The sequence below is a fragment of the Hippichthys cyanospilos genome, chromosome 2, assembly GCF_059441005.1.
Source record: "Hippichthys cyanospilos isolate Australia breed blue-spotted pipefish chromosome 2, RoL_Hcya_1.0, whole genome shotgun sequence".
In the NCBI taxonomy this organism is placed as follows: Eukaryota; Metazoa; Chordata; class Actinopteri; order Syngnathiformes; family Syngnathidae; genus Hippichthys; species Hippichthys cyanospilos.
Window position 1 is genome coordinate 17,007,127 of NC_142370.1, and position 21,153 is coordinate 17,028,279.

At 39.9% G+C, this 21,153-nt stretch overlaps 1 protein-coding gene across 2 annotated transcripts in view; it reads left to right on the forward strand.

Annotated features, from left to right (window-relative positions):
- Window positions 1-12,045: 12,045 nt before the first annotated feature.
- Window positions 12,046-21,153, forward strand: part of LOC148427607 (delta-type opioid receptor-like) — a 34,422-nt gene continuing 25,314 nt past the window's right edge. The window contains exons 1-3 of one of the 2 annotated variants that reach the window (XM_088407524.1): window positions 12,046-12,100; window positions 12,209-12,284; window positions 20,042-20,302. In XM_088407524.1, coding sequence (XP_088263650.1) covers window positions 20,094-20,302 — 209 coding nt within the window. In that variant the 5' untranslated portion in view covers window positions 12,046-12,100; window positions 12,209-12,284; window positions 20,042-20,093. Of the gene's footprint in view, window positions 12,101-12,157; window positions 12,285-20,041; window positions 20,303-21,153 lie in introns of those variants that run through there. The other variant, XM_088407523.1, reaches the window with a different exon arrangement.

Genomic DNA, 21,153 nt, shown 5'->3' on the forward strand with positions numbered 1-21,153 from the left:
CGTTGTGTCGCAAGTCACATGATCCATTGAGGGAAATGAGAACTTTCGTCACCTTGTACATCTTGTAAAATAAATGTATGAAAAATATTCTCATTGATGATGTGTGTATATTCCATGGTCTGTGGTTTTCATTTGCATGTCTAAAGGTTCTTTGCTGAGAAGACAAAATAATCCAAGGCACCAACATCAGGAAGTCGATAGCCATTTGTCTGCAATCTGGGGGTGTCAGCTGACATCACAAATGGGTGTGTGAGCGTGCATGAAAAGTCATTGCACATTTATGGGGTATCTAACGTGGGAGCTAGTTTATCACCTCCTGTGTGAGCTTCCATTTATATGTCTCCAGTTTTGTTTTGATGTCACAAAAGCCTTCACGGAGAACTCTAAAATGGGACTCAAAGCAACACTCTTTTTTTTAAAATACTCTAACATCCAAACACATCTCATGCTAACGTTCCCTGCTGTCCTCCTTCACGAGACCAACTACAATGTAGGTCATAATTCATCAAATATCAAATATCTAAATCCAAGCGTGCCTGCTATTGTTGTTACGTACTGATGGACTTGTTTTTGTTTGATTCTTTAAGGCTCCCGCATGTAAACTGTAAGCTAAAATCCAATCAAAGTTAAAAGCAAAACGGAGTAAAGCGATTCCTCTAACTCATTGGAGCCAGAACTTGAGGAGGTGGCTACTTGCCATGAGGCCGATGAGATTAATTATTGACCAAACTTTCCTTTTCTAGTCTGACCAGATCCGCCACAAGATGTGAAAAAGCTTTTTGGTTCCAAACTGGAAACGTTCACAAAAATGAAAATTCCTGGCTCTATTTAAAGGAGCAGTGTGTAGAATTGAGTCCCATCTAGTTTGAAATAAAGAAAAGGCAACAAATTTGTAGCACACACACGAAACTGTATCTAGTGTCTCAGCGAGACAATACCGCAGGCCTACGTTGTTCTTCTGTGGACATCCGAAGAGAGACTGCAGCATGTCAGCTTCCTGTTAGCCTATAATGACCTACGTAAGACAATAAGCAACGACTAGACCTTCGATTAAACAAAACAAACAAACAAAATAAAACATGTAGGTATGTTGTTGTGATAGAACATATAATTTGTACATTGCTGAAAATTGTAGTGGGATTTTAAAACATATTCATTTTTAGTTCAACACGAAATGGCGCTGAATAGGTTTTGTCTTTGCCCTGCTTTTTTGGTGAGCGCCTAGAGAGAAAGCAGCGGAATCGTCTTTCAACATGGTCGATTTCCATGCAGCAAAAATGTGACATTAGAGACTCGGCTCACCATGGAAACACATCTGCTCGACTAAATGCAAATGAAGATAAAAGGTAAGTATGATCATAGGCAGAGGGAGGGCAACAATAATTAAAAACACAAATAAACTCTCAGTAATAGTTATGGAGTGTGTTAAAAATCGTAATTGTAATAATTTCGCAAAATACATACTGTAGATTACATCTGTAGAAGTACTGTACTGTACTGTACTGTAGAAGACACTCTTCTGGGCAGTAACTCTTGAGGCACTTCATGGTAAGGTATCACACATACTTTAAAAACAAAATGCATTTGCCTGCATTGGACTGCTAACTTGTGGTTTGGTTTGTCCTTGTTTTTTGGCAGAAGACTGCATGGCAAACGATAAACGATTGCGCTAAACGTTAGCCACATTAGGCTACAGTATGCCACAGTATACAAGGATAAAGGAAAAAAAAAACTGATACATGTTTACTCTAGCTTTTGATTTTGATTTTGATGAACAAAATGTACCAGTTTTTGAAGTAATTTCACCAGACACATATTTGGTGTGAAAAACCTGCATCTTCGGACTAAAAGTAATGTTTATTTAAAGGGGAAGCCATTTTTCCCCTCACAATTATAAATTCTATGCACCCACACTGGTCTAAGGACACGTTTATGGTTAACAATGCATTTGTGGAACACGAATTAAGGGGCGAAATACACACATTTCTTTCAGTGTCATGAGGCGGCCATTTTGTCTTGTTACTGACATATGCTGAAAATTACATCAATTGCAAATGTCCCATGACCAAACCCATGATGGTCATGACTGTGGGTAGCACAACTTCCTCACTGTAACACCAGGCGCCACAACAAAGTCCAACCACCAATTGCAGGACTCTAAGTCCAAAGTGGGAACCATTACACAATTGGACCACTTGTTGATAGGAATGTTGGGAGGGCTAAACATCCTTGGTTGAAGTGTTTTTCCAGTAAAATTAAATTGTGCTGTTTATCTCGCTATTTAGTCATGTCAAAGCCCTAAAAAACAACAACATCAAAAAAACTATCAAACAATCATTCTCGAGGGAACTGTGTTCGGCTTCCAAGGTTTAACCTTTTTCATCATTGTTGAACAAGTTCATTTGGGGAATACATCTGCATCTCAAGAATCCAAGATTGTGATCTGTTTCATCAGCTTGCCTCTCCTCCCACGTACATCTAATTAACTCACAGGTTGAAAACACAAAAGAAAAACACTATCAAGGAGAATTCAAGAGCTCTTTTTTGTGGATTTCTTTTGAGCACTATTCATTTCACCTACTGCACGGAAGTGGCTTGCCCTGCATTGATTGCCAAATACAACGCTGGATGTGGGAATGCATAAACTGAAATTCAAAGTGTCATGGTACTGTACATGGTACATGGAAATAGTAAACAAACGATGAAACTTGTCTTTGTTGAGCCTCTTCAATATGTTTATAGACAATGCGCTATTTGATTGACACTTCAGACATTAGATGACTAGACGTGAATAATTTTGTATCATATGTAATTTTGTATATAATGATTTAGTTTTGAGATTTAGTTTTGAATTCACTCACTATAAGGCATATTTGTGGAACTGCAGTCCTGAGGGGCCGGTATCCTGCATGTTTTCCGATTTTCTCTCCACAACACACCTGATTCAAATGGTTAGCTTATCAGCAAGCACTTGAGGAGCTTGAAAATGATCCTAATCATTTCAATCACACGTGTAGAGAAGGTTCCAAAACATGCAAAATACCGGCCCTGAGCACTTGAGTTCCACACCTGTGCTGTAAAGGTTTGTGTAAACACAGGAGGACAATTGGGAATTTTTAAATTAACTTAACATATTTTCTTTTGGACAATTGGAGTGAGTTAGATGAGACAATGACCGAAAGAAGATGAGGATTGAACCTGGGATCTTCTTAATGACAGAACTCAAGTGCTAAATCTTAATGGCTATGTTATAACAATGTTCGCTTGTGAAAAGAGCATCTTTACATCGCTACAGGGTGCTACAAAGCTCCCTCACACTTATGCCTTTTACTTTCTAATCCTTGCTCCTTGACACTATACTGGATTATGACCTCCTCACCTCCCTTCAGTAGTCACTAACACATCTTATGTGGACCTTATCTTGTCAAATCTCTCTTCCATTTTGATTTTTCTCTCTGTATCGATCTCTTTCTTGGTCATCTTTCTTTTGTATGGCCGAGGTTGGCATGTGTGAGTTTAGTCTGTGTGTATTCCCTCTTCAAGATATTGAGGGCGCATATGCAATTGTGTTTGTGAGTTTATGCAAATGGTGTGTGTATTTCCTTAGAAAAATGGCCTTCTCAATGTGTTTGCCGTAATTGCAGCTTTTTTTCTCGAGCGTTTTGTCACAAGGTTTTCATGCTGATACCCTGCAAGTTATGAGCTCAACAACAACAACCTTCCATGAATACATGTTGTTGTTCTTTGTACTGTTTTATTTATTTGTGTGTTTATTTTTACACGTTATTGGCCTATGAGTACTAATCCTCAACAACAACAACCTACCTGAATACATGTTGTTGTTCTTTGTACTGTTTTATTTATGTATTTGTTTATTTTTACATGTTATTGGCCTATGAGTTCTAATCCTGGTCTCACCCAGAACACAGAAGTGTGGAGTGTAAATAACAAATGCATCTGCATGCTGCTAACTTTATAGCGAAGTACAGTACCATCTTATTTTGCAGGTATTCTTGAACATTCATCCATCTACTACCTGTGGACGCTTATCCTCACTACGGTCGCTGGCTTGCTGGTGCCTATCCCAACTATAGAAGGCAGGGGACACTCTGGACTTGTTGCAGGGCACACAGAGACCAACAACCATTCACTCACCCAATCACTCCCAAGGACATTTTAGAGTGTCTAATATACCTGTCAAGCATAGTTTAGGAATGTAGAAGGAAGCTCGAGTGCCTGGATGGAACCCATGCGGGCTCGTGGAAAACCTGCAAACTCCACACAGGAAGGCTAGAGTGAGCTGGATTTGAACTCAGGTCTCTGAACTGTAAGGCAGACATGCTAAGCACTGCACTAACGTGCTGCCGCTTCTTGAACATAACTGACAATATTTATCTTAACGGCGGAAAAAAATGAACTTTTTGGTTTTAAGTATATTTTAAAGTGCATTTCAGAGTTCATTTTACATGAGTAGATATTTGGATTAACACTTTTACTTTTACTCATGTCCGTTTTACAAGGGTCGCTTTACTTGTACTCAAGTAAACAATGTATGTACTTTGCTGTTGAAATACCCACAGGGGATTAGTGACATGGTGACCCTGGACACTGGCTGGCCCGGTAGCCTCATTCTCATCTGTTTTATTGTCCCAGTTGTCTTTTGGGGTCTGTTGCATTGGAATCTTAAAATCGAAATTTGAAACTTGGAATCCATCCATCCATTCATCCATCCATCATTTTATCCGGAATCCAGTTGCAGGGACAGCAGCTCCAACAGGAAAGCCCTGACAACCCTCTCCCAGCCACTTTGTCCTCCTCCTCTGGCCAGCTGAGAGATATAGTCTCTCCAACGTGTCCTGGGTTGTTCCTGGGGTCTCCTCCTGAGGGACGTACCCCAAACACATCATCAATGAGGCATCCAAACCAGATGCCTGAGCCCCCTCAGCTTGCTCCTCCCAATGTGGAGGAGCTTCTCACCCTATCTCTTTTAAAAAGGACTATTGGAAAATATGTAAAAGCACAGAAAGATGGTCAAACTGTGTACTGTATATTAATGACCCAAGTTGCAGACTACCACAGACTAAATTGAGACACCTGAGAGACAGATGTGGCAAAGTGCGCACAGGATGGTAGATCGGTGAGTGTCCCTCTCAGTAATTACCCATTCCCTTTACCAATTCCCTCAAACAATGAGGGATATGAAGCTCAAACAAAGCCTGAGACCTGTTGCTAATTTGAGGAAGAAATCGCTTCCTCCAACAGGTCATTTTAAAAGCCCTACAGTAAGTGGCTTTTGTCTAACTTTTAAGAGTGTGTCAAACTGCAACACGAGTTGCATAACAAAGACAGACGATTGGTTGGGCGATACAAGAACACGGATATATAACCGCCTCAAAATCCATAGCTGCGGTATACGCCAGAGATGTTGTGACTAGGAATGGCGTCGAGCTCTGACCAGACAACCCTTTAAAAAAATAATTGTATGAATGGAGCATGAGCTGATGTCGCTCAGGTGTACTTGAAAGATTATCGCAATATCTTTCTAAGGGGAGTGTTGCTGCTGTAGGGCACTTAACAGAAGATTAAAAAGGGTTAATCAATTAATGAAGTATCTCACACTCAATGCCTTCTTGGTCGACACGTACTCTGATGAACACCTAGAGCGGTGGTTCGCAAAGGGGGTGCTAGTACCCGGTGGCCATGACTCTGGAATAGATAGCCCCCGTGTACACACGTATGCATTACTGGGCTACAGGGGCTATTTTCCAGAGGTTTTGAATGGCAATTAACCCCCATCAGCCATTAAAACGTGCCATTATTCGTGTTGCTGTCAAAACCAAAACATTCATATATAATAATTAAAAATAAATATCCACAAATTTTTATGAAGTCCAAATTACAAATTACAGTTCATTATAAGAAGAACATCATTGTATTTCTTTAATATTGATTTAATATGAATGAAATAAAATAACACAAACATATTAAAAATGAAACAATAGATAAGGCTTGCACTCACCAAAACAAACGGCGGTCACGATCAGTCAGTCTTTTCAATATTTCCCAATTTTTCTTGATTTCTTCATGCACTTTTTCTGTTGGCATTGAGATGTATCCGCTCGGGTGATCCCAAAAGTTTTGTAAAAGCACCGTAGCGCATTGAGGAGTTCCCTTTACCTTCGAACTGAGATGTACAATACCGTATAGCCACTCAGGTGCCCCAAGAAGTCATTAAAAGCAACATAGCGAGTATATTGAAGTAGAAATGTGAAAACTAATGTTTCTGATCTTGGGGTGGGCAAGCACATAGCTAAACGTGTTATTGCACTGGTAAATAAATGCACATCAAATCACACAGTTTGGGAACTCAGGGTAATTGGCAAGCAGAAATGGGTTATAATGTGATTTAAAATTGAGCTGTGATTGAATTGTTTGAATGAAAGGATTTCAACAGCTTAGCTCTTCATGCTCATTTGCATCTTTGTATTGAAATGGATTGAAGCGACTGATTTCTTTTTAAAAGATGTGTAATTTTCAGTGATTATGATGACTGAAAAAGCACTTTGTCACTTCACACTACAACACCGTCTCTGAATGTGCTTGCCAAACAGTTGGTGGTGTCTCATTTTAGAGTCTTCATGCTCATTTAGGATGTGTTGTTGGTGCGTTGCTAAGAACAGAGCAGAATCAAATCAGTTACATCCTCATCGGAATTGTTGAATCGCAGTAACGAGATTTGGATGGGAAGTTGGACAAAGAGTTTATTTTTACTTCTTTCTGGAGAAAATCCAAGACTGGAAACTGAAGCGTCCCAGGGTCGTTTCATATTTGTTGTTCTATTAATATATTTTCATGTCCAAATTGATATTCAGTATAGATATTGAGAATAGATAAAAGTAGGGCAGTAGCTCTACTTAGGAATGCCTCTATAATGAGACAGGAAACACCAGGGTTCACTCAACCTGTTAAAAGGAGAAGCCAAACTCTGATTGACTGCAGTCACACACATATCCGCCAAGTCTGATTGAGTGAGCCCACAGCTGGTCACCAAATCTCTCGATTTTTCCATCAAAAAAATATCTGGTCTTTCAAATCCTACCCCCGTAATGTAATCAGCGAATTGGGGTTGTTGAGGAGTTTAATGTACCAGATGAATTGTTTCGGTTGGTCTCATTGTGTGGCCCGGTCTCTGTTTGGCCAAGGCCCGGTACTGTTCCGCAGACTGGTGGTTGGGGACCACTGCCGTAAAGTACTTCTAATGCTGTTGACACCCCCTAATACAAAGATACAGTATGTTAGTCAAACAAGTGCTCCTGCTGCCCCAGAGGACATGTATGATTCTTGTTTTGGATCAATGGACTTGAGGTAAAAAGACAATTGACTGCAGTGTGTCTCTTTGGCTCAGCTTTATGGTGCATATTCCTCTCATGAATAATTCATACACACAAGCCGACAGAAGTCACTGCAGTATGATGCCCTGACTTGGCAAGGCTGGGGAGGCTTCTCGCAGCTGCGGTGGACCAATTAAGAGTTCTCCATGCTAACACAGTGGTCCTCCATTAACCTAATGAGCTGGAACCAGAACAATTCAATTCCCTAAAAAGTGATGCAGCTTTTTATTGACATTGCTTTTTGTGCAATTAACATTGACTTAGATTTGATATAAGCATCTTTTGTATACTGGACTGGACAAGAATATCACTGATATCGACCTTAAGCCTCGTGGCTACAAAAATCACTTTTTTCGGGAGACCCCAAAATTAGCAAGTTGGTTGATTTGCTAGCATTGAACCATGACTTCTACCAAGCAATTTTCAACACTTCAGATTGTTTAATGAGATGTTAAAATAACATCCATACATATAGATTGACCAATCATGTACTTTTTTTTTTTTTTTTTTTTTTAATAAATTGACCGAAATGTGACTCGTGAGGTTTTGGCTCAACACCAGCGATTATCTTCTATAATAATGACATTTTCAAACTGATATGCCATACAAACATTCATTATGTATTATCTTCTTCTCTTCTTACGCCCTTTGACAGTTTTTCATCAAGGCAACTCCTTCTTTTGGAATGTTCAAAGACTTATGTATAAAAAACATAAAAAGCCAAGAACAAAAGCTAATAATTTAATGCTTAGAAAACTAACCGTTGTCATGTTTCTGTTGTGGCTTCGGGTTGGGTTTTTTGTTTTGGGGATTTTGCTATTTTCAAGTTGTGGGTTTCTTTTTAGTGCTTGTGTCTTTTACCCAATTGGTTTCCCTCCCTCCCTTTCCTTAGCGTGATTTGTTTCCGCCTGTCTGTGTACCTGACCTTCTTGTGTCACCCAATCAACTTCTTCTGTCTTTTGTTCCTAATATTTACATTGTGTGATGGTTTCAGATTTATTTGAATTTGTACTGAATTTGTTTCCCTATAATTGTTGCCATTGACAAAACAAGACTTGATTAAACATTTTACGACACTCATAATGCAGAAAAAAAAGCAGCAGAAAATACAGAGACCAAATTAGGAGAACATAACTGTCACTGCCACACTATTTGGACTCTTTCAATGTGCCTATGGCCTTGTATTTATTGACTGTGTGGATCGAAGTAGAAGATGTCACTTTAAATTACAATGCGCTTAATCCTAGACCTTGGGTTTTTTGAAAATCTAGCCCCTCCAGAAAAAATGCAAAGGGTCAAATTTGGCTGTAATACAAGTGCATAGCCTCAAAATTGAACCCGCCTCAAGCTGGCGCCTGGTGAGACGGGCAAATAGCAGCCTGATTGCGAAGCTCAGCTTCAATCGGTGGGGGAAAAAAGCAGCGGCGCGTCCAAGGATGCAGCTGGATTCTGAATTGTGAATTGCTCAACTGCAGCAGCTGCTTGGAAAGCTTTAGTAGGAAAGGAACACCAATTTGTAGCTTATTACGGCCATTTGACTTATTACCTAAGCATGATCAAGCTCTTAGATGACCTCCATGTTTCCAAAAACACACAGTTAATTTGTTTTTCATTTTTCACGAGGAGACAATGTTATCTCTGCTGTAAATGTAAAAATGAATGTACTTGGATTCCTGAATTTTAAAGTTGGTTACACATTTGCAGGTAAAAATACTTTGGGCCCGACGGCTATGGAGTGTTGCTCATTTAACGATTCATATGAATATGACTCAAATTGTTTTGAGTTTGAATTGTTTTCACATGAACGACTCTAAATTGCATCGAGATAACGATGTAAGCTATGAAAGCTTACAACTGCAAGGTATTTTGAATACAGCTATCATTTAAACGACTGTGACTGTGAGAGACATGATTTTGCGTCTCTGCATGAATCTCTTCTTTGGATTTGTGGATATGATCCTTTGCATTCATGGACCTCCAAATTAAGATGATGTCACACTGAGCTACCAGGCAAAGTAAGTCGATCTGCGGGTCATCCGTGTCGCCATTACAGACCAATTTATAATTTATATGAATGATTTTCAAACAGTATATGGATTTGGAGTCACAGGGCATTAGCTTGTAACCTATAGAATTATCCTATGACGTTTCAACCTTTTGTAACAACTTTGGTTCCCTCCTCAGGTTTACTATCACCATCAGCTAATAGTTTGCAAATCCATATATTGTTTGAAAATCATTCATGCTAATTATAAATTGGTCCGTCACAATGTTTTTTTTGAGAGATTAACTGCCATGTAACCACAACAATAAATAAGTGAAAACACATAATATATAAAAGTCTTTGTTTTAATAAATGTGTAATTATTAATCCATGTACCAAGACCAAGGATTTTTCCAAATCAACTGCAGTGTTTGTTTTCTGCCAACAGAAACAAGGTTAACAAGGTTAATAGCTCTTTTTAGCTCTTTTAGAACCTTCTCAAAATGACACAATTTTCCAAGTAAGTGCAAAAAAAAAAGAAAAAGCTTCATTTGTGCATCACTACAGAAGTGCATACATTCGCCTTATCACTGAAGCCTGATACACCACTGAAAGCTCATTTAAGCACCATTTTCTGCTTGAGCAATGGCGGCTTGGATGACCCGTAGATCGACTTTATTTTCCTGGTATCTTGGCACAAATGTGTTAACGTTTCAACATCGAGACAGAATAGGGTGAATTTTGGCAATGTTGTGAAGGTGAAAGAACGCTGTTCTCGTTGGGTTCTTAAAATGTGTTTGAAAAAAGAGTTGAGTCGAATATCACGCCGAAGTTGTTAGCTGAGACACTTTGGGCAATAGTACAACTATCCAGATCCAAAGTGGTATTCTTAAACAATTGTTAATGGTGATCAGGGCTAATAATTTAACATCTCTGTTTTACTAGGATTGAGAAGCATAAAATTGGAAGACATCCATCGTTTAATCTCAGAAAGGCAGACCTCCATTACAGCATTTAAGCGGATTTGTTATTTCTAAAGACACATATAGTTGGGTATCATCAGCAAAGCAATGAAAACTCATTTTGCGTTTATGTGCATTATCACCAAGAGGGAGCATGTAGATCTTAAACGGTAAAGGACCAAGTACTGACTTCGGTGGGACACCACATGAAATGGTAAAAGATTCAGAGCTTGCATTGCCATGAAGATAAGATCTGAACCAAGAAAGTGCTGACCCCAAGATATCAACACATGATTGAAGCTGTTCTATAAGTATATGATGATCAATAGTGTCAAAAGCAGCACTAAGGTCAAGTAATAATTATATTGACGAGATGTTGGAATCCATGGCTAAGAGAAGATCATTTGTCACTTATTCAAGGGCCGTCTCAGTTGAGCAGTTGGCCCTAAATCCTGACTGAAGGAGATCAAATCTACTGTTATCAGCCATGTAATCGCTAAGCAGTTGTGCTTCAACTTTCTCGAGGATTTTCGCAATAAATGAAAAATGTGACTCTGATCTATAATTCGAGAGATTCTCAGGCTCGAGGGGAGGGTCGCTTAAGTAGTGGTTGAATGACAGCGGTCTTAAAAGCTTCTGGTGCTATGCCAGAAGAGAGCAACAAATTGATGAACAAATTGATCATCAAGACAGATGATTCTAAAATCAGAAGCAATTTTTTAATGAGGTTGCCTGGAAGAGGTCCAGTATGCAGGGTGTTGGCTTTGCTGCATTAACCAGGTGTGTAAGACACTCCAGGGACACTAAATCAAACTGGAACAGGGTTATCAAGCTTTTCACCAATCTAACATCAGCAATCAGAGTACCAGAGTGGGTAATTGGTGCTGTGTTCTTTATTTCATCCTTTATTAGCTGAATCTGTATATTTTATTTCATATATTTTGCAAATATATTATGAATCACAATCTCATGTTTAGACTAGGTAGTATGCATAGGTCATACGTATCATTCATTAGAACATATCAACTTGTTTTTTCCTCTGGAAGGGACATCTCTGCTTAATCACAATGCCCAAATGATCACAAGTCAAGAGTGAAGAAGCAACCATTCTATATTACACTATATATGTCCTGAGAAAATTAATAAAAGATTCAATGTCATATATAAAAATGCATATATTGCGTCACTATGCCTCTTTACCATAGGTAGGGTTTTGGTTGTACATGTAATTTTTGTGTCTTTGGTTCCACGTGGTGTGTGTGTTTTTTTTTGTTCAACCTTTTTGGAACATTGAGCTTCCGGTCTGTGTGGGGGCCAGTCATTGGATTATCCTGTGGTTCCGAGTTACGGGACGTAACAGTACGGGGACAACGGGAGAGCTGTTCGTACATCTGCATCGCAGTTCTAGGTTTGAGTCCCAGGTTGGGAATTGAAAAAGAAAGTAATGTCGAAGAAATGGAAGCAAAGGACAAGGAGGCAAGACAGAATGGAAGAAAGGAATCAAGGAGAGGAGAAATTTGAAGTCAGGTTTGTACAAAATCACGGCTATAATTTGACTCAGGCTGGTTCTTTTGAATTTAACAAATTGTAGTAGAATGCTCTCTATTGTTTTCAACATGCACATTTGTGTGTGCCTGTGAGCGGTGGAGATGGAGACGTTTAAGTCATATTGATCAGTCAGTCATCACCCCTCCTCCTCGGCGTACCAACCCTCCCCCCATCCACCCACCCACCCACCCACACCGGATTGCTCCGCATGAGAGGTAAAGCCGTTCGTCCCTCCCCCCCTCCCTCTTCTTCATCCGCACCGGACCGGCTGCTTTTGGACCAACTAGTCCTTCCACTTCTTCGTCGTCTTTTCTCCGGCGCAGGAGGCTGCGGAGTGAAACAGAACTAGAAGAAGGCATTAGAACGCTGCACAACTACTGCGTTGTCCGCAAATAAAAGGTAGGACCATGACCACCAACGGGACATAGACTAGACTGGTCTTTACGAGATCCAGACCTAGCCCGCTGCAGCAGAACGCGAGTAAGCGTGGAGATACGACATCTGCAGTCGGCTTGTGTCAACATGCCGTGCCGTATAGATGATGCGTTCAGTGTGCAAAAATGCGGTTTGTACCGCGGCACGCATAAGTGACAAGTTGCACGCGACAGAGGGCTGCAGCACGCGTACTTATAAACACCTGACCGTCTGTCTGTCTGTCTGTCTGTCTGTCGCTCGGTTCGTCGGTCTGGTGAGGGGAGTTCTTCCACTCGTGTGCGTGATGCATTGTGATTTATTGACTCGAGTTGTTGATGCCGACATAGTTTGTGCCACATCTGCATGGCAACCAAAGACGATTCTGGCGTGATGGGCTACTTGCTCACGAAATAACTTGATGGAAAACGTGGAGAAAAGCACCGATGTGCTGTGTGCGTCTTTTTGTTGATTTTGTGTTCTGCTGAGGTCAACCATGAAGTTGGTCTCACAACAGTGACGCTAAATACGTTAATGATGTATTTTATTTAATTGTTTTATTTCATCATCATTGGTTTCACTAGTGAATAGCGAAAATATGTCGAAAAAGCTGTAGGCCAGCGGTATCCGAACTTCCCAATGAGGACTGCATACACAAAAATAGAAAGATGCGAGGGTCAGTTTGATTTTATTTTTTACTTTGACTTATTAAACAAGGTGAAATCAGTCACAGTCAAGCAGATATACATCGCATTGTTTACATAATTAAGTTCATGTATTTTGAAAATCTAGTACGTCAAAATATAATGCAAATAGTTGAGGATTATTATTTTTTTTTTTAACCCTTTGGTGTATCTCGTGGCCCTGTATCCCGCCTGAATAAATCCGCCCATCCACTGAGCAGTAGTTGAATCCCATCTCCGCACCCAGGACCAAATAATCAATCTGTAGTAGAATGTTCATATTTGAGAACATTAATGTTAATACGTCCACAAATAAAAATTGACATTGAAGGAGAGGTCAACTCCAAAATTTCTTTACAATAATATGTTCTATGCAGCCCCTGTATTCTAAACATTAATTTATAATAATGTTAGGATTGTGGACAATGAATAAAGCTGCAAAATTTGCCCCTTTCTATGCATTTCAGGGGTTGGCCATTTTGCCACATGCTGTTGATTGAAAATGACATCATAGTTGCTCAAGGTTCAGGAAATAACTAATCATGGCTCAGAATGCAAACATCACATAAGCATACCCTGACAACAGGTGAGTTGCGATTGGTTTTTACCTAAGCCCTGACTAACAGTGATGTCACTTTCACTTTGTTTGGACCAGTGGAGGTGCATTGACCATATATACTGTAAAGACATTTTTGGTTTTATTTCCCTGATAAGCAGAAAGTAGAAGAAAATGTGTGTTTCTTTGACAGTTATCTTTATTCTCCAATATTGTCACCTGCAAATGTGTTTGTGTCTTTGTATATCTAGAAATGTTAATTATTAATGGTTGCAGTAGCAGCCCCCAGTACTCACATCACCCCTTTTTCTAGACAGCTTGCATCCAACACGGCCCACCTCTATAGCATTAAAATGTCAAACATTACTTTTTGTACGTATATGCCGCGGGCCACCAAGCCATGATGGGTGGGCTGCAAATGACCCCAAAAGTAGTCATTTTCAATGGATTGTTTCAAATGAGCAGTACTGTTGCTGTGTTCGCTTCTCATTATCAACACTGTTAAAGCCTCCAACGATGAGCTGAACTGCATACTTTTTGCCAGAGGTAGGCAGTTTGTGGGTACTGACCCACAGTGACGGACCGTCATTTTGCCGACGGACAAAATTATTTTAAAACGATGGACTAAGACCGACAGAACTGGAGATTTGATTCGTCGTTTGAATGTGTCATTGCAATCGTCACCAGCTGTATCTCCTGTCACTGTTGGTAATGGTTTATCACCTCACTCAGGTAATTCTTCCAAATTAAAAAAAAAAAAAATGTTAAAACAGCTATATACTTGTATGTGGGTGGTTGTTAGAATATTAGCCTGTAGCACTTATAATAAACAAGTCAGCGTCTTTAATGTGAGCATCACTTTCTTTTCAACGAATGTAGCCAGCATGGCTGGGGATGTCAATGTTTATGCTGCAGAGTCATGGTTTCATGAACTGAAGTGCATACTGTATACGACCTTACTCCGCACATTCATTATACAGACCTAAAGTAAAAAATAATGCTTAGAATTAAGTATTAAGAGAGTTTGTCTTATTTTGCTTTTTAAATATGATTTTGATGTCTAAATCACTTACATATAGTTGAGAAAAGCATTCTGGTAACCAGTGGCACATCGAAGTGAGAATCTGACTCTGGCTCTTCGCCAGAATATGCAGGATAGAAAGTTTTTACATCCACCCCCCCCCCCCCAAAAAAAAAAAAAAAAAAAAAGACAATATCTATTAAAATATGCTCAGCAAAAACCTTGCTTAGGTTTGTTTGATGGGCTTGCCAATCGCAGTCTCGTCCCGACGGCACACATTGAACTTACATACTGTTTTGTATGTATGCTCCCTCGTGGACATGATCGCTCATTGCAGTTCAGTGGCGAGGGGATTAGTTTATTTTGACTTTTAAAGTCACCGACCTAATTTAGATGATTGAAGTGAAGACCTAAAAGTTTAGCCTTTTGCTTAAGGGCAAGTTGTGGAGAGTACTGTTTCATGGTATTTTTTCTGAAGTGGGATTTGTTTTATTTTTGATGGTGGTGATGGTGATGGTGGTTTGGCGGGAGTGACTGACAGACCGACGGTTGGCTGACGGACCGAAGATTATAAATTTCTGCATGAAAAAATATGTTCCTGTGTTCACCTTCTTCACTTCTTTTTCCGAGCCACTATAAAAAAAAACAGTTTACTGTGAGCTCCAGCAAGCTACTCTGACGTAGACAGTGAGTGGGCGCATGTGTATGCGTGTGTGTTCTTTATCATCTATGTCATCCCACCCGGCTAGTAAGTCACTACTTGTGGAACCTAAACTACTGAAGACTAAACAGCTCTACAGCTTTCATTTTCACTAGAATATGTTTTATTTAGCTCATCCTTTTTGCACACTGTCACTAAAATGTACATTAGTCATGACCAATCGGAAATGCATTTAAGCATGTATTAAGACTAGATTGAGTCTTTCCATCCATCCATCCATCCATCCATCCATCCATCCATCCATCCATCGTCGCTTATCTTCACTTGGGTTGCTGGCTTGATGATGCCTATCCGAGCTGTCTATGGGCAGTAGGCCCAGGATACTCTGGACAGGATGCCAGCCAATTGCAGGGCACACTGAGACAAACAACCATTCACGCACCCAATCACAGCTAAAGACAATTTAGAATGTCCTATACACCTGCCATGCATGTTTTGGAGTGGGGGAAGAACAGGAGGAGAACATGCAAACTTCACACAGGAAGGCCAGTGCCAGCCAGATTTGAACTTGGGACTCTGAACTGTAAGGCGGATGTGCTAACCACTCGTCCACCAAGCCTGTCAGATTGAGTTTTCGTAATGTTGAAATGTAACAGGTGAATAGGCACTCAAGAATAAAGAGCAGCTTCCGTATAAAAAAAACAAAACAAGAAAAACTATTTGTATGTTTTTGTCAGAGCAATCTGTTTGCACCTTGTCACACAAGCATACTTTAAAAAATAAAAAATGCATTTTTTTTATTTTAATAAGACTCGATTGAGCCTTTGTAATGTTGATAATGCAACAAGTGCACCTAATTGCCGCCAGGAGAGGGGCCATGTTTTCCTATTAGTCGTCATAGAAAAGAAGGAAGCCATACATGGACACACACTTTGGACTGTGAGTTGAATGCATATTCATCAAAGCTCCGACACACACACAGACACACATACGCAGAGACTGAACCTGGAAAACAAAACACTCAGACAGATTTATTGACGCACTGTGCAGGAGCTGTATTTATCAGACAGATGCAGCCAGTCCTTCATGGGCGCACATTCATTTAGGGAAGCGCAAGTGCTTTCATGACATTTTTGGGCTGATGGCTTAAAATTCCCTTTTTGAAATTGTGTGGTCATTATTATGATAAAATAATAATAACAATAATAATAATAACAATAACAATAACAATAATACTACTACTACTAATAATAATAATAATAATAATAATAATAATAATAATAATAATAATAATAATAATAATACTGAATGGTTTAACAAAATTCATACAGCTCCTGTTAGCTGCACTGTCTGGCCTTCTTTTTCTTTGCAGTGTTTACAAACTGTTTTTGTCTTATCTGCCAATATTTAATCCTTGTTTTCATCAACAGCAAAACTAAAATATTGTCACAGATAGTTTGAAAGTAACTGGACCAATCTTTTTTACTTCTCCTGGAGAGTAGCATTTATTGAGACTGGGTAAGAAATTAAGATCTTTTTTATTTTGCTTTGAAAAACAATATAATAAGTTAAATACACTGCGATATCAGATGACGCTCCGCCATTGCATTTTGTTCAAGATGAAGAAACGTCAGAACCAGTGGTCAGTACGCACGGCAACTGTCAAGTTGTCAACATCAAAGAGTGCAGAGTGATCATTTTTGTCTTAAACTGCCTTCGAACGGTAATTTGACTGCTCTCACCAGCAGATGTAAAGCATTTGAGTCCTGCTAGCTAGCAGCTAATTTACGGTAGTGGCTGCGCTGAACCCTTGCAACAGGCACCGTACCATAAAATGTCAGTGTAATGAAGTCGTTTTTTAGGACGTTGGTCAAGGTTGTGTTGTTTGTATCAAGTCGCAACCCGTGGCCATGATGTGCTTCCTGGAAACAACTTCAAGATAAAAGCTTTTGTGTCAAACTACAAGTATTTGTGTCCAGATATTGGTCTGTGTAGTAATTTGTTTTGTTTTTTTCTAAGTCTCACCACATTTGGCAGTATGGCCCATCCCAAAAAAATATACCGGTGTATATATAAAAATGTCCATCCCTGTTGTTGACAAGCAACTATCAACTCACACTCACATCACACATTGGGCCAACTAAGAGAGTCTTCAATTAACATTACATGCACTTTTTTCAAATGTAGTAGAAAATATGAGAAACACGTAAACTCCACTCAGGAGTTCCAGAACCAAGATATAAACATGGAACCTCTCCACCAAGGCAGATGTGCTAACTCCTGCGTTTGGTTGAATTCCAAATTGTAAAAACACTTGACTGTTTGAATCTTGTGACATGGGCGTATTCTGGATTAGTGAAGTAAACATGAGAAAGACAAGTAACACACTCAAAACCGATATTACCCAACTGTGTGGCCACAGTAACGCAAACACTGAGGATTTAGAACATGATCAGGGCTACTTGAAAACCTTCCATGTGGCGACACAATATGGTTTACACAGTCCTTGCCAGTCCGGAAGCATTTTGACTAAAAGGAACTCCTGAAAATGCCAAAAGTGTCTAAATACTTCCTGTCTGAGTTAATAAAAGAGGCTTTTTGATTTCCCCTTCTGATTAGCTCGCTGTTTGTCTTGGTCTGTTTTAAATATACAGGACAAGCAGACATTTCTTTTCTATAGTTTACTCTTGTTTGGCTCGTTTTCTCTTCCTGTGCATCATGTTACTTGTTACTTATAGAAGGGCTGAGGTGTAAAAGGAGCAGTGTTATATTTTGTATCATTGTTGTCACTTTCATAGTGGTCCCGGGGCGTTTATTATGTTACCTCATGGTAAAGAACATTCTGAGAATGTAGCCGCAAGGGGTTACAAGCAAGTGCCTTTTTGTGCTGGTCCCATGCCGGGAAAATGACAGAAGGTGGTGTCAGGAAGGTCATTCCACGTAAAACCTCTACCAAATCAAATGTGCGAATAAAACTATGACTTCCATGCCGGCTCGGTCGAGGCCTGGGTTAACAACGACCGCCCCTTGTGCTGTTCCCCTTCAAGGTGTCGGTGGAGAGTCGGCTACTGTATGTGGAAAATAGTAAGTTGTGACCTCAGGAAGAGACAGAAGAGGAACACGAAGAGCTTAGCGTTGAAAGTCGGGACCTTGAATCTGGGAACTATGACAAGAAAATGTAGAGACTTGGTTGACATGATGCAGAGAAGGAAGGCAGATATACTGTGTGTCCAGGAAACCAGGGTTCAAGATATTCTACTATGGTGTGGATAGCGATGAAGATATGATGGGCAGATTTGAGGAATGCAGAAGGTCAGATAGTGGTTGACTTTGCAAAAAGGGTGAAAATGGCTGCAGTGAATACATTCTTCCAGAAGCGGCATGAACATCGGGTGATGGTGAAGAACCTGAAGATGGCAAAGACAGAGAAGAGGACAACATGGAGAAAGCTAAAAAAAAGCAAATCTGACCTTTGGGAAAGAATTGAGATAGGCTCTGAATGGCCCAGAGTTACTTACAATTGACTGGACAGCTACAGCTAATGTGATCAGAGAGACAGGTGGGAGAGTATTTGGTGTGTAATCTGGAAGGAAAATAGATCAGGAGAAATAATGGTGCAATGAGGAAGAGTAGGAGTGTACAGTTATACTGAGATTTGATTGATTCGGAGAAGATGGTAAAGAACATTCTGAAGATCTGAAAAAAAATGCTCCTCAAAAAAAGGCTATGATATTGCCAACACAAATGTGGTCTGATGAGACCAAAATGAGCTCATTTAGTTCAAACAGTGTCAAACGTGTGGGTTGGTAACCAGGTGAGGTTCACAGACAAATGTTTGCCTTGCTTTCAGTCAAGCATGACAGGGGATATGTCATTATTTGATAGTGAATGGGTGTGGCCAGCACAGGGGAGTCACAAATATAGACTATTGAATGAAGAAACATCCATCAATAATCAGTGACGCACAGAGAATCAGGAAATATTCTCAGATCTCTTTATAGACTTAAGACTGATTAGTATTGTGTTGAAGATAAGATCAACTTCTCATTAAAAATTCCACAGAAAAGATTGAAATGCGAGTACATTTATCAGAGGAAATGCGAGTAAATTTGTGGGACGGCAAACGTATTCATTTGAAATGTGACACCTCTTATGCAAGAACTGAAATGAGCACCCGTCATCATAAAATGAACACGACGCGTTGCAGTAATGCACTTTGATTTTCTGTGTGGCGGTGTCTGGATGCTGGCTGCATATCAGTATGGCGAGATGCTAGAAGGGTGGGGGAATTTAACACATATAGAGCAGTAACTGTGGGGATGCTGCAGCCGCAGTTACTGTTCCATGAATATTCATGATGGAAGAAAAGCAGCGCGCTGAAGTCGTTTTTGCGGCGGCAAATTGAGGTGTTGTTGCAGCAGCTGATGCCGGAAAGGAATCACTTCATAACTAAAAATTGCGTCTGTTCCCTCACAACCAACTGACGAAAATGAATCAGTTAATATTTAATATGACGTTAGCACAGGGGTGGTAAGCGTTTCTGACATTCGACTCTTGATCCTAGCAACTAATTGGACCTCGCTCACTAGCTATAAAAAGTAGGAAGGTTTGTGGATCATCTTTTTTATCTCCCAACAGTAAAACTACAGTAACTAACAAACTACAATGCATGAGTGAATTAACTAAGTACATATATGGTTATTATTGTATAGTTAATGAACTTGTGGATTACATGGGATTTCATCTGGCTCTTTGTTTGTTTGTTTGTTTGTTTGTTTTAATCAACCTCAAATGAAAACCTACAATGATGTATCTTTGTGTCAGTTTTAGGTCAGCTTGATTAACATATCTGCTCATCCTGTGACCTTGGCTCAACATGGACTTCCCTGATGAGCTTCTGTTGGCCGAGCTGAGTCACCTGCAGCTCTACAATGACTCGCTCTTCCAGAACAACTTCAGCAGCGCCTACAATGAGACCGACGACCTGCTCCCGACCGGCGTGAGGGTCACCATTGTGGTGGTCTACATGATCGTTTGCGTAATCGGCCTTGTAGGGAACTTCCTGGTCATGTATGTCATTATAAGGTAAGAAGAACTCTTTATTGAACAAACTGTTGCCGTCAGTGTCCAAAGTTGTATAACACAGAAACATCTGCTGTACACCGGTGGTTTAAATTAAACACATCCTGAAATGCTAAGATCACTGTTGCTATAGCGATGGTGAGTGGAAAGTGGCCTGTTAAAAACAATACATTGGTCTCATGCATCCAAACCTGCCTACAAGCAATTTGATCATGTTTCCTGCAGCCGCTTTGCTACTGGGAAATGGATCATCTCCATCATATAACATTTTTTCTATGCTCCACTGTCATTCAGAGGGCCAAATGAGTAACGTATTGTTTTTTTTTTGGTCTATCCATTATCTTGACCGCTTGTCTTCGCAAAGGTCGCAGGTGTGCTGGAGCATATCCCAGCTGTCTTCGGGCAGCAGACATGGTACACCGTAAACTGTTTGCCAGTCAATCGCATTGCATAGAAAAACAAATTACCATTTGCACTCACCAACTCACCTGAGGACACTTTTGGGTATCAAGAATGTTTTAGGAATGTGGGAGGAAACCAAAATACAGTAACTGGAGAAAACCCACTCAGACACAGGGGAGAACATGCAGGCGGACGTGCTAACCACTCTGTCACTGTGCTTTGTGTGTGTGTGTGCGCGCAAGAGAGATTTTGAGGGGTATGGTATATATTATTTTGTTTTGCTTTTAATCTTGTGACTTTTTTAATTTGTATGAAAAACAAAATAAATAATGAAAATAACATGAATAAAATTTTATAAAGAAAAAACATTTTGGGTTAATTTACACGTTAGACGTTATTCCACAAAAATGTACTATATTTTTGTGCTGTACAGGGCATTATCCTGATGAACG